This window comes from Aulonocara stuartgranti, assembly GCF_965226115.1.
Source record: "Aulonocara stuartgranti genome assembly, chromosome: 8".
Taxonomy (NCBI): domain Eukaryota; kingdom Metazoa; phylum Chordata; class Actinopteri; order Cichliformes; family Cichlidae; genus Aulonocara; species Aulonocara stuartgranti.
In genome coordinates, this window is record NC_138959.1 from 16,825,939 (window position 1) to 16,839,823 (window position 13,885).

The 13,885-nt window shown below is 42.5% G+C and overlaps 2 protein-coding genes across 2 annotated transcripts in view; one reads left to right on the top strand and one right to left on the bottom strand.

Annotated features, from left to right (window-relative positions):
• Nucleotides 1-267: 267 nt before the first annotated feature.
• Nucleotides 268-13,885, bottom strand: part of LOC309712302 (uncharacterized protein) — a 31,913-nt gene continuing 18,295 nt past the window's right edge. The window contains exon 2 of the mRNA XM_082543011.1: nucleotides 268-458. The gene's annotated coding sequence lies outside the window, so the exon portion shown is untranslated. The remainder of the gene's footprint in view (nucleotides 459-13,885) is intronic.
• The window catches only part of LOC309712310 (integrin alpha-M-like), a 32,458-nt gene continuing 30,996 nt past the window's right edge, over nucleotides 12,424-13,885 (top strand). Inside the window, exon 1 of the mRNA XM_082543021.1 lies at nucleotides 12,424-12,604. Within this exon, the coding sequence (XP_082399147.1) occupies nucleotides 12,568-12,604 (37 nt within the window). The 5' untranslated portion in view covers nucleotides 12,424-12,567. The remainder of the gene's footprint in view (nucleotides 12,605-13,885) is intronic.

Here is a 13,885-nt window from a genome sequence, read left to right on the forward strand (position 1 = left end):
TGGTGCTTTAGTGCAACCTCAAAGTTTTCCACATAACTAAACTATTTTGAGTGAGCCCCAGTACCATCTTCAAATTGAAGGCCAAGTTCCATACACTCTAAAAAGTAATTCAGAGGCTTAGTAAATATCACTATAAATATAAGTTAGATGAGCCTGATAAAATCTATGAATATCAAAAAAATAACACTATGGCTTGTGTCACTCAAGAATGCGAGTTTGATTGACCTCGACCTTTTGACCTTACCGGAAGTACTCCGGAAGTGTCTAATCGATTCCAGATGTGTGACTAATCGGATCCAGCGGGGAAAAAAATTGATGTTTTGTCCAGAGAGGGAGGGGTCGGTGGAGGGAGGATGGTTGAGGGATAATTCTGATCAGAGGAGGGTCATTCCAGGGGCATGGAAAGTTCAGGGGGGGGTAACACAGCAGATTTCTGATGAGTCAGTGGAGATCATGTTCTATAGGGAGACAGAATGATCGCAGCAGTTAGTTTTTAACAGAAAAGAGTTGAACTCATAGTTTGAATTCTATTTAAATGTTTCACTAATTGCATCAATAATATGACAAAGATCTTGATAACCATTTTCTTGGTAAAGACTGAGAGCTATTTCTTTTTACAATAGCGGCTTTAGATGTATTTTTACTTTCTTATTACAGACGCAATAAAATAAAAAACTTTAAGATTATCTGACCTGTAATGGATTGCATTTATATAGCGCCTGGTGGAGGCAAGCTACACCAGTGCTGGTAATGAAAAGAAGGACTTTCTATTGCTTGTAACCTAGCAAAGAATTTCATAAAGGCCGCAACTCCTTGTACGTGTAAAAAAACCCCAAAAAGCACTGCGCACATATTCAGAACTCGGTCCTACTTAAACAATTAAAACACCCTGATGAGGTATTTTGGTTTTGTGCAGCCACTCCTCAGACCAAAGCAAAGAGTTTTTTTTCTTTTGAGCTACTTTTACAACAGGTTTTCTCGTAGCAGAAAAAGCTCAATAGACAGAAAAACACAGAAACCCTAAAAGAAAACGGCTTTTTTTGCACACATCAAGAAGGAGTCAACAACCCCTCTAATTAATATTAGTATTTCTTAATGCTTGTAACCTAGCAAAGAATTTCATACAGGCCTCATCTCCTTGTACATGTAAAATAACCCTTAGTGAAAAAGAAGCACCGCACACATATTCAGAACTCAAATAACTTTATTAAAGCAATTCCCCCCCACCCCCGTGGGAAAGAGTTTTCTTTTTTTAGAGCTGCTTTTACAACAGGGAAGCGGGTTTTCTCATTAGCAAGAAGGAGTCAGACGCCCGTCGCCCATAAAGCAAACAAATAACCACTCTCTAAGCGATATTATTACAGTCGGAGATGCGAAAAACGGACAACCGCATTTATTCTTTTCAGAATAAATGGCTGAGAAATAAACCCATCAAAGTTGATGTAAGTGATTACCACACCTAAACAGTATAATTTTTTTGTTTTTCTGATATTAGTTTGTGAGGGTCAAATTTCTCTTTGGGTAAAAATTAAGCCAACATCCAATTGTCAAAGGCCTCTAAAAGGTCGGTTCTAAAAAACAAGTCAGTCCCTGAAGCTTATTTGTGCCACAGATGCTAATTCGGTGAGTAAGGAATGTTTTGGGACCGGACCCCTGTCTGATCTTAAAAAACTAACTTCATCGTTACATTACAGCAATATTGAGGAAACATTTAAGGGTTGATCATGGAGCAGGATGAAGGTCAAAGGGAAAGTCCCTGCCACGCTTCCGGTCATGCTTCCATCCGGCGTAGTAATCCGACCGGTCCATGCTATATAGCCTCTCCCGACCTGGAGTGGTATAACGTGTTGTAGAAAAGTTTGATCGATTGTTACGGCCCTAGCTGGGCCTCCTGAACCTGCCCTTGTGTGGGCGTGGTGTTTTTCTCCGCCTCCTCCTCTCTTGCTCCACCCTCTGTCTCTCTCTTGCTCTCTCTCTCCCCAGGACACAGCTGCTGCTCATTGGCCTCATTTACCGCCTGGGCCCAGTCAGCAATCACCTCTCTGAGGTTATATAAGCTGGGGATGTGGGAGAGTGGCGTTCTCTGGTGTCTCCGCTTTGAGTGTTAGGTGTGTGATTGTCCTACCTATGGTGTATAGTTGTAGGAGCAGTGGGGAGAGTAGCTTCTTCACGTGAGTAGTGTGGGCTTGTCGGCCTCGTAAGCAGTAAAGCTAGCTGCTGCTAGCGGCAGGGTGAGCTTGTGGGCCCCTGGAAGTGCCTCCTCTTGGTGTGGAGTTGTTTGTTTGGTTGTTGTGTTCTGTGTTGCTGCAACCTTTTTCCTTTTTCCTTTTTTTTTTTTTTGCCTGTCCCATTTGGTTCTTTAGCCATCAGAATTGTTGTCTGAAGACCAACAAGGATACCCAATGGATTTACTTTGCCAAATGGATCATCGTGGCATTGCCGTATTGGTCCATTTGGTCGATCTTTGTTTTTATTATTTATTATATTTTATTTTCAGATTTTACAGACGGGACAGACATGAGTGAGGGATAGGAAAGGAAGAAAGAAAGAGGAAGGAAAGGAAAAACAGAAGGGGAGAGGGACAGTGAGAAAGGGGGGGGAGAAAAAAAATCTCCTGGATCACCTGTTGAGAGAAAAATAGAAAACAAGCAAAAAAAACAAAGCAACATACTAAACACAACACCATCGCATTAATCTAGCTAAGTGTAAACAGCAGTAAATACTAAATATTCAATGTTGTTGTGCAGCACCCAGGACAGATGTGCTTCGAAGTAGCGGCCAAGAAAGGTGTAATTTGGGTCTACGAGCAGTGAACACCCGTGTGTACACCTGTGTGGATCAGCATGCTTGTATTCCAAAGGTTTCTCCATGTAACGATCTGCTAGGGAGTGTGGGGGGGCCACAGCCCCGTCCTTCAGGGTGTGAAGCGGGTATGGAGGAGGTCAAAACTCCAGACATCCAGAGGCCCCCAGAACACAAGAGACCATGGAAGACCAACAGAGGGGCAGCCGCGCCACTGTTCCAGTAAGAGCTGAGGAGAGTCCCAGATGAGGGTTCACTCAGCAGCCGCGGAGCAGAAGCCAGGGGGAGTTGCAGTGACGCGCCCATGAGCTCCGCCGGCCCCCAGCTGCGCCTGAGTGACCGAGCCCCAGGCCGAGAGGCCGGGGGCACCCCACCTCCGAAGGGGCCCGAGCGAGCCCCAGGCTCCAGGCCCCGATAAGCGGCCGCCAAGGAGTGAGCCGGTGTGTACCTGGACACCCACCCCCAGACACAAAGAACCACCAACGCACCGACACCTGAGGGAGTCCGCCACCGGCAGGGGAAGTGGTGGTGGGTGGAGATAGGCCTCCAAACCTTGGAGGGCCTGAGGTGTCCCCAGAGAGGTGGCGTCTGATACCCAACCTGACATATAGACACAGACATACAGGCACACACAGACACAAACCTTCTTTCCCACCCTCATGCTCTCATGTACACTTACTCCACACTCAACCAACGTGGAGACAGACATAAAGAGACGCTGTACACACGATCACACTCCCCAAGCGTACTCTACAAACCGGGTCTAGGTACCCTTGCCCCTGGAGGGGGGAACTGCACCCAGACCCAGGTGGTGTTACCCTTTTTCCTGCGGTGGGGAGAGGCAGACCACCCCGACTCCGTAGCAGCAGGGAGGCCCCACACCCCAGACCGCAGTCGGACGGCCAACTTCTCCTAGCCCTCCCGCTCCAGCAGGCCGCAGAGAACGGGGGTGGGAGAAGACTCCAAACCTCCCTCCACCCGCTCATTGTAGTGTTGATGCATGTGTGTTCTAAGGTGCAATTAAAACCCAGGAGGGCATGGAGCTACCTGCCAAGGAGCAGCAGGTAAGCGCATAGTCCCTCCTGATAGCCCTTAATGTCTAAGTGTATTTAAAATTGAGAGGTGGGCAACGACGCCAGGGGTGAGGTGTACACCCTGATGGTAATTTGGACTCCGTGATTGTTCCCACCCCCAAGATCCTAAATGTATGTGTAATGAGAGTGTGAATAATGTGAATGTCTAAGTTGTGGGATAAAATTGAGGCAGAGGCAGCCAGAAGGGGACGGGGCGGGGGGGGTAGCCTCCTCTGCACCCTGGTGACATACCCCTACTCCAAGGCCCTACATGTGTGGGTGGTTGTGGTGGAGCGGGAAGAGGGAGGCAGCTGGAGATGGGGAGGGAAGGAAGGGAGGGGCAGGTAACCCCTCCCTGGGGCCAGCTCCCCCGCTGACCCCAGTAGGCACTCCCATACTCCGCGACCCGCCAGGGAAAGGGGGCCCAGGCCCAACCAGACCGGGGCCCAGTGCAGCAGCGCCCCCCGGCCCCACAGAGCCCGGGACAGTCCACCCAACCCCACCACAGAGAAAACTGCACCCACCCCACCATCCACTCATCTTCCAGACTACATAAGACCGTAAACGCCCAGGCTGAGATCTTCCTCCACCTCTCCTGTATCTCCCCCTCCTGCAGAGAGAGTTCCTGAAGAGAGGAGAGCTCCTGCAAGATGTGACCATCTCCCCCACCAGGTGAAGAGCCCCCCAGGCGGCTCGACGCACCGGCGGCACCCTGCTCCAGGGCTGGGCCCCCATGCACCCACCCGCCCACAACCCCGGCAACACACCAACCAGGACCCAAGCCCCCAAGGCCCGGCCCGGGCTCCAGCCCAGAGACGGAGCACCCCCAGAACCTCACGCCCATCCCGGACCCACCCAGGGCCAGCCAGGCTACCAGGTCAGTAACCCACGTCCATCAGCACAGACCCTCCCCTAGCCCCGCTGCACGCAGCCGCGAGGGAACAGTCACCTGAGAGCCAACAGAGCCCCCAACCGGACATGACTGCTACCCCGGGTTGAGCCCCCCAAGGAAGTTGCCTCCGGGGAACCCCCGACGCCCTAAGCCTGTCCCTACCCCCACACCAATCACAACAGTGAAGGCGGGACCAAACTATGACCCCCCACCCCCACTAGGTGATGGAGCTGATAAAAGGAGCCCAGAGCAATTGATCTGATGTGGTGGCAGAGGCTGTGTCAAGACTAATGTAATCTAATAGATAATTTCTATATTGGTTAGAATTAAGATTATTTTTATTTTTCCAGTTCATGAGGACTGTTTTCTTGGCTATGCATAGGGCAGTGAAAATCATATGGGCTATATTCTTTTCTGAAGTGACATTATCTAAGCTGCCCAGTAAACACACTAAGGGGGAAGTTGGAATGTTACATTTCAGACACTTTGATAAGTCTTCACATATCTCGCGCCAAAACTTTTGCACTGGTGGACAGAACCAAAGAGCGTGGATGTAATTGTCTGGTGTATTGCCTTGACAGTGTGAGCAGTTGTTGGAAGATGTAAAGCCCATCTTGAACATCCGATGACCTGTATAGTGCACTCTATGTAGTATTTTGTATTGTATTAATTGCAGACTGGGATTTTTAATTAATTTAAAGGTTTTTGAGCAAATCTGAGACCAGAAGTTTTGGTCTAAGCTGACTGATAAATCTGCTTCCCACTTTGCAATAGGAAGGGATATTGATTCATCTAATTTAGAAAGTGTTCTGTATATTTTAGATAATAATTTGGGGGATTTAAGAGTAAGAAAATGTGCCGCACTTAGTGGTGTTTGTAATTCAACTTGACTGAGGTTAAATTTTTTTTTTACTATGGATTTAATTTGTTGATATTCTAAAAATCTTGTCTTGTTGATCCCATATTGTGCAACTAGTCTGTCAAATGGAATAAATTCTGTTCCCTCTAATATATGTTCTAAGTATTTAATTCCTTTACAACTCCATTCTGGGAAATTAATCATATTATTGTTTTGTAATATGTCAGGGTTATTCCAGATAGGTGTACGTTTGCATGGGATTAATGAAGACTCCGTTATTTTTAGAAACTCCCACCATGCTGTCAGAGAAAAGCTGATGTTGATACTTTTAAAGCATTCATGTCTTTTGATGTTTGAGCTAATAAATGGTAGGTCTGAAATCTCTAGATCCTTGCATAGTGCCTGTTCAACATCTAGCCAAGGCTCAACTAAGAAGGTATGTTTTAACCATTCTGAGATGAACTGAAGCCTGTTGGCTAAGAAGTATTGGTGAAAATTAGGCAGATCTAATCCTCCTCTATCCTTGGTTCTTTGTAGCGTTTTTAAGCTGATACGCGGGGGTTTATCTTTCCAAAGGAATTTGGAAATATATGAATCCAGAGATCTGAACCAATCTTGTGATGGTTTGTTAGGGATCATCAAAAATAAGTAATTTATTTTTGGCAAGATCATCATTTTTATAGTGGCGACCCTTCCCATGAGTGATATGGGTAAAGATTTCCATCTAGTCAGATCGCCTTCTACTTTCTTTAGAAGTGGGATATGGTTTAATTTAGTTAAGTCTGAAAGCTTAGGAGAGACATTAATACCTAAATATTTAATATTTCCGGACTGCAGTGGGGCAGAGGAAGAATTATGGAAGGAGCAGTTAATGGGGAGAACTGTAGATTTTGGCCAGTTAATTGAATAATCTGAAACTCTTGAAAACCAGTTTATTAAAGTAATTACCTCAGAGAGGTTGGCTTGTGTGTTTTGCACACTTAGCCTTTTTCCTTTTTCCAAGTGTTATTGATAAAACGGCGTTGCTGGCTCTTTATGTTAAGTTTATTATCTATAATAAAGACTTTTTTTATTTACTAAAAAATCCTGTCTGTTCTCCTTTCTTTCTCTTCTGGACCCATTTGTTACTGGTCCCCTCACTCGCATGCCTAGACCCCTTCGGGGGGGACATAACATCGATATTCTCTCTCTCTCTCTCTCTCTCTCTCTCTCTCTCTCTCTCTCTCTTTCTTTTAAAAAATAATAAGTTCTCTGGGGTTTTGCTTATACGCTTATGGTACCCGACGGAGGAAGTTCAAGCATCCTGAGCTCTCGGAGGTAATTGACCGGGATGAACCGATCTTATTGACCCGCGGTGTGGGTAAAACAAGGCCATTTTCTGTCTATTGAGCATTGTCTGCTAATGAGAACCTGTTGTAAAATTACTTCCAAAAGTAAGGGTGGCTGTGGCCTCAATGTAGCTTGCCATCGCCAGTGTGTGAATGGGTGGATGACTGGTTGTGTAAAGCGCTTTGGGGTCCTTAGGGACTAGTAAAGCGCTATACAAATACAGGCCATTTACCATTTTTAAAAAAAAATGAAGAAAAGCTCTACCTCACAAAACCAAAATACCTCATCCGAGAGTGAAATAGGTTTAATTGTTTAAGTAGGACCGAGTTCTGAATATGGGCACGGGGCTTTTTTTCACTAAGAGTTATTTATTACACATACAAGGAGATGAGTGGGCGGCCTGTAGGTTACAAGCAATAGAAAGTCCTTTTCATTACCAGCACTGGTGTAGCTTGCCTCCACCAGGCGCTATAGAAATGCAATCCGTTACTAGTCAGATAATCAGATAAAAGGTTTTTATTTTATTGTGCCTGTAATAAGGTTAACAGAAGAAAGCAAAATAAATCCGCTATTGAAAAAAGAAATAGCTCTTTACCGAGAAAATGGTCATCAAGATCGTTGTCATATTATTGATACTGAAACATTTAAACAGAATTCAAACCATGAATTCAACTCTTGTCTGCGATCATTCTGTCTCTCTATACGGCAGTGACTCATCAGAAAACTTCCCTCGTTAGCGAGTGAAAAACCGGTTGAAGATGTTCTGTTATGTCTTGAGCTCTTCATGAGGAATATGTCTCTAAACTAGCGGGGCTTGTGGAAACACAGACCCAACAATTAGTCTCCCTTGTATCCTAATATTGCAATATAAAGGCTCGAATGCCTTTATAGGCATTCTGTACCAACTTTTGACTAAATAGAAAACAATCTAGGTGCTACAAATTTGTCACCTTTATCTTCCAATAGTAATAGAAACAAAACAACATGAACACCAAGCACACACTCAGTAACCAACATCAACAAGGTATTTTTCATTATTTCATATCAGACCATTCCCTGTAAACCCTGGAGATGATTATGTGGGAACATCCCAGTATCATCATTGTCTGAAATACTCATACCAGCCCGTCTGACATCACCAACCATGCCACATTCAGTCGTCTTTCTTCCTTGTTGTGATGCACGGTTTGAACTTCTGCTGGCTGTCTTGACCATGTCTACATGCCTAAATGCTTTGAGTTGCTAGTGATGTCAAAGGCTGATTGGATATTTGGATTACTGTAATGAACAGTGGAACAGGCGTACCTAATGAAGTGGTTGTTAAATGCATGTAGTGTGACTTTACTGCACTATACAATAGCTGATTATAGGTTTTCAGATTGTATATATTTTCTAATAAATATAGTTTCATGCAGTAGCGGTTTTTGATACGGGCGACATGGGCAGTTGCCCGGGGCGGCATCACGGGCATCGGCAAAAAAAAAAAAAAAAAAAATTGCTCATACTCATGCTGCCCCGACATCAGCCAGCGCATATTGGGGATGGCATAAGCACTGTTCGGTTTTCTATCGCCCATTTGCTGGGAGTAAGGGCGCCCTCCATTTGCAAGGTACGCCTCCTGCTTGTGGCACAGGGAGGAGAGGGCGGGGCTGCAGTGGGATTCTCTGGCTGGCTGGAGCGGCATCTAATAACCAACTCGCAAAATAAAAACAAAACAACGATTGTTTTTCTTTGAAATTCTATACACGAAAAGTGAGTGCGAGAGCCCTCGGTGCGCCTGCTTGCTGCTGTGCTGAAGTCAAAGTAAACTTTATTGTCATCTCTGCTATATACAGTCCAGTATATAGAGAGACGAGATGACAAAGCTGCAGTTACAGCAGTGCAAGTAAACAAACAATAAATATAAGAAGAGTAAGAAAATAAATATACGCTTTAGGACTCAGGGTAAAGGGATCAATAACAATTTAAAATGTATAATTTACAGTTTGATGATTTAAAGTCTCACACACAACCCGTCGAAAGGGAGGGGGGCCGGCTGCTTCCAAATAGAGCACATTTCATTCATAATGATGTAAATCCAAGACCATTATGTATTCATGATTTGAATCCCGGGTTGTGCGAAATCCCAGAAATACACCTTAGACAAAGTAAATATGTGAACTAAGGTGTAGGTCTATTAGGTTAAGTAGTGGCGATCCTCAATATGGGGGATTTGTCTTCATACTGGAGTGCAAAATTAAAACCAATGGAAGATGGACAAGAACAGTTCAAAGTCATCAGGTGCTAAGTTTAGAAAAAATAGAAAAGAAGAGGAGAAACTTGAGGCAGAGGCAGCCAGAAGGGGACGGGGGGGGGGGGGGGGGGGGGGGGTAGCCTCCTCTGCACCCTGGTGACATACCCCTACTCCAAGGTCCTGCATGTGTGGGTGGTTGTGGTGGAGCGGGAAGAGGGAGGCAGCTGGAGATGGGGAGGGAAGGAAGGGAGGGGCAAGTGACCCCTCCCTGGGGCCAGCTCCCCCGCTGACCCCAGTAGGCACCCCCACACTCCGCGACCCACCAGGGAAAGGGGGCCCAATGTACAATCCTTAATATGTTTTATGTATGTATATGTGTGTGTGGGGGGGTAGGGGAGCGCCAGAAGAGGGGCCCGGGAGGGGCCAAACAGGCTAGGACCACCACTGGTTTCACGATGAAACTATATGATGAATGATGAATTTTGCTTTTCTCCACTTCATCAGTTTTGTAAAGTTTAAAAAAATTCAAAGTAAAAATTTGTACTATACGTTAGGCCTAGATGTCAGGTCAGAAGTGAAACGTTTTTATTCATTCATCACAGAGCTTAAAGGATTTACTGAGTATTCATGTTCTGAGAAATGTCAATGATTGTTGTAGTGTGACTCTTTGTTATGAAAAATGCCTTAACTGTTTTGAGAACTGCATGAAGAGTGGTTAGAACTGACTCCAATCGATTGAGAAAAACTGCAAACACAAGGAGTGAAGCCAAGGAATGCAAGAATTCATGAAACATTAGAAATGTAAAAGGAAAGAAGAAGTAGACAGCACAGGGGAAATATAAGAAAATTAGATACATTAAATTTTGTATGCTATAGGGTAGATGTACTAAACGGGCAAATTATTGTGATGCTTCAATCATAGTTAGAGGGAGTTAGAGGGCTCTAACTGCCCTATGATTTATATAATAAAACAGAACCAGTTCACTTCAGTAAAAACCAAAGTTCTGCCAAGACAGGTTTAAGATGTCGATGAAGAAATGAAATAACAAATCTGTTTACTAAGTGTTAATATTGATTTGCACATTACCACCACAGTACTGTTTTATAAAAAGAGATAGATAATATGTGGCAGGAAACAGGCCGGCAACCTCATTGATTAAAAGTTTTGCTCTTAAATTTACAGTTTCGTAAAAGTAAATTTGCCAATATTTTCAGTTGAATAACAAACTTATTATTGTTCAAATGCCCTCTAAAGTCTGGAGTAGGTTTTCAGATGGAGATATTATATAGCAGCTGGGTTTAAGGAAAAAGGAGCACAGCTTTAAATATCCACACCATCTGTGTCAGTAACAAAATAAATGTCAAAAATGAGATTGTGTTGCTTTTTACTTAAATGTAACATTTCAACCTAAAATCAAAACATTTTATGCACATGTATTTAAAAAAAATGTTTGCTAGAATATCAAACTAGCTGTACTCAAAGAAAGGTGTGGTTCAGCAATTGCAATCTTACATTGAGAAACAATATGCTAAAAATATTTGACCTGGCCATCACAAGTCTTAGCAGCCAGGTTAGACTGATGCATCTTACAAGACTAGAAAAAAGAAGGAAGAAAGGTCTAGATGTGTAAGAGGGTAGTGGCCTCTTCAACCTCTGTGCTCTTTCTCAACTTGTATTACAAAACACAGATCAAGTCTTGTATTATATATCTTTATTCTTAAAGCATCAGAGCCTGGAATATCATCCTAAAGAATGAAATTACAATTTTCCAAATTCTTGAGTATTAAGAAAATTTTGAAATCTAGGCAGTATTAAATTAATCACCTTTAAAAACATGCAGCATATTATCTACTACTAGAGGTGGGAAATAATGAAGTACAGACAATTCATTTCTGTACTTGAGTAATTATTTTTCTGACAACTTTTTGACTTTCACTCCCAGTGTTTTTCTACTCCTTACGTCAAAACGGGCTCGTTACTTTAGGTTTGATGCATTTGAGGAGAGTTATTATTTCATGTCACTGTGGACCTTGACACATCAAACCAATTTGACCCTAAACAGAAAAAAATGAAAACTCAGCTGGGCATACACTGTTCGGTTTTTTCAGTCGCGTTGGTCAGCTCCTGCTCAAACTGTACGATTGAAATGCAGGGATTAGAAGTTTGTTGGTCATGATGCAGGGTCTCACACTATACAGCCCAATGTTCTGATGCGACCTGAGTGCTCACACTGCGTCTATAACATGAAGTGATAATATGAAGCTTATAACACAAAAGCTGTCTCTCGCTCTCCTTCTCTGTCTTTCACTCACACAGACACACACACCACCATCAACTTTGCTAAATTGCTAATGAAAAACATTGACCAGGCAGCTGCAATTGAGCAGCAATGTCCATCTCTTTTCACGGTTGGTGCGGCCGTGATAATTTTGTGAGGCCACATCGAAAAGGCTCGGATGAGCTTGCTAATGTTCTACAAGTTGTGCCTCCATCACTTGTGTCCAGATCACACGCTGCACTGCCGTGCTACTCCGTCTGTTTCACTTCTATTCTGTGTTTGTGCGTGCGCAGTCTGAGAGGTTGCATTGATACCCTCATGAGGGGCAACAGGATTTCAAACAGGTTTGATTTTCTTGCGACCATACGGTTGATGATCGGGAGCTGGTCGTGAGGTGTTAATCGCTTCTCGTTACCCCATGCTACAAGATGCACAACACATGATTAAAGCAAGACTCGGGCCGATAGTGTAGAATATAAAGACAGCATAAACGGTGTTAGTGTAGAGGATGAAAATCAACCAGGACATCTTGTTGAATTCTTGTTGAATTCAGGTCACAGCCTGATCACAGCTGGGACACTGAGAAAATCTACTCACCCTCTCAACTGAAATTATTGTGAAATATAATTACTTTATTAGAATTAAAGTTTAGACTTAAATAAAGTTTATATTCTATCACATTAATGCAGTAGAAGGTTCGGTTAGCAATATTTCAATAAAAAGAGGTGGTAGAAATGTTCTTCAAGGAGCTACTTTTACTTTTCTACTTTGTGTGCATTTCAGAGCCAGTACTTTTTCACTTTTATTTAAGTCTGGACTATTTTTAACACTAGTATCTGTACTTTTATTTAAGCAAGGAACGTCGGTATTTTGCCACCTTTGTCTACTACTGACAGTGCTGTCATCATTGTGACTCCTCCTGCCAAAGAATTGCTTTAAATGGTTGCCTTACCTTTGTTATCACACCCTATGATTTCTGCATTTTGGTTTCAACAACTGTTGTGATACTTTCAGCAGAACACTCAACTGCTCAGTGTGTTCTCAACAAAAAACAAACCCCCCAAACAAACGCTTGAATTATTTTTCATGGGACTAACACAATGGACTGGATAATTCATGCTACACTGTTCTCATCAGGTAAGACAAGTTTTGTGCCTCCTGATTTTTCATTCTGTAATAATAAATGGGTGAAAATATTGAAAACATTACAGGCCTTTGAACAAACGAAAAGTAAATTAAAGCTATAAGTGTTCCAACTAAATACACACAAGACAGCAACATTTTTAATGAAAAAAACTGTAGTATTAAAAACCAGCAAGGACTATAAATCATGTAGTGAAATAATATCATCCAGAAATACTTTAGTGATGGTCGTTACTGTATTTGCGTTTTAGCCTCTGCTAATACAAATTAAATGTGCGATTAGCTCAGTTAGCTTCTAGCTGTAAATAGCATAATTTTTTTGTTGTTGAAATTCACTGATTGAAAAAGTCTTTCATAAATAGTTTTACTGAAACAAACTAAACGCTTGATTATAAACCATTAGAAAATGGTAAAACTGGATTTAAGATACAGAGATAATAAATTTAATATATCTGCCTTACTACCTTGTGCAGGGCTACAAAAAACAGAACATTTTACACCACTGTGACGTCATACTTCATCCATCCAACGTATTCATGACCCTGCACTCACCTTTGCTACAGGTGGTTATTTTTTAAATTCTTTATTTTTATTTTTTAATGTTTGTTTTATTTTATTTTTTAATTGAACACTAGTATATATTCAGATATAAATACACCTGAAAAATATAAATGCACATATGAAAAAAAGCAAACAAGTGAAGAAGTACATTTTTTCTTTAACTGATGTTAAAAATATCAAAACTTGTGACAATAAGGAAAAGCAGAAATTAAGGGCGTACCACTGTTACGAAATGTATTTCAAAATAGGTTTCGCAAAACTTTGAAATCATGACACTGTCATTGTTGAATACTGTGACATGAAGCAGGAAACAAAAAAGCGTTAGCACTATGTGACGTTTTGACTACTCTTAGCATGTCCATAAAAGGAAGGCTTTATTTGTGTGGCAAAAATAAACAACCGGACAGCTGTAGGATCGCAACAATACACGATTTTTACTGGACAGTAGTCATAGAAGAAATCATTTTAGGTTCTCTGTAGTATTTTTAGTATCCAAAGCAATCACATGCTAATGATTTTAATTTCTTTCTTTGGGCATTTACATTCGCAGTATCAACTTCCACAGAGACTTTTTTTGTTACTTGTGAATGGGTGTGGCACGTATTGATGAATCTGACAAACAGTTCAGGAGGAAAGAGGAATATGCACACCAGTGACATTCTCTACACAGTTCAATTTTTAGTACTGTAAAATAAGCAAATGTATACAGTATAT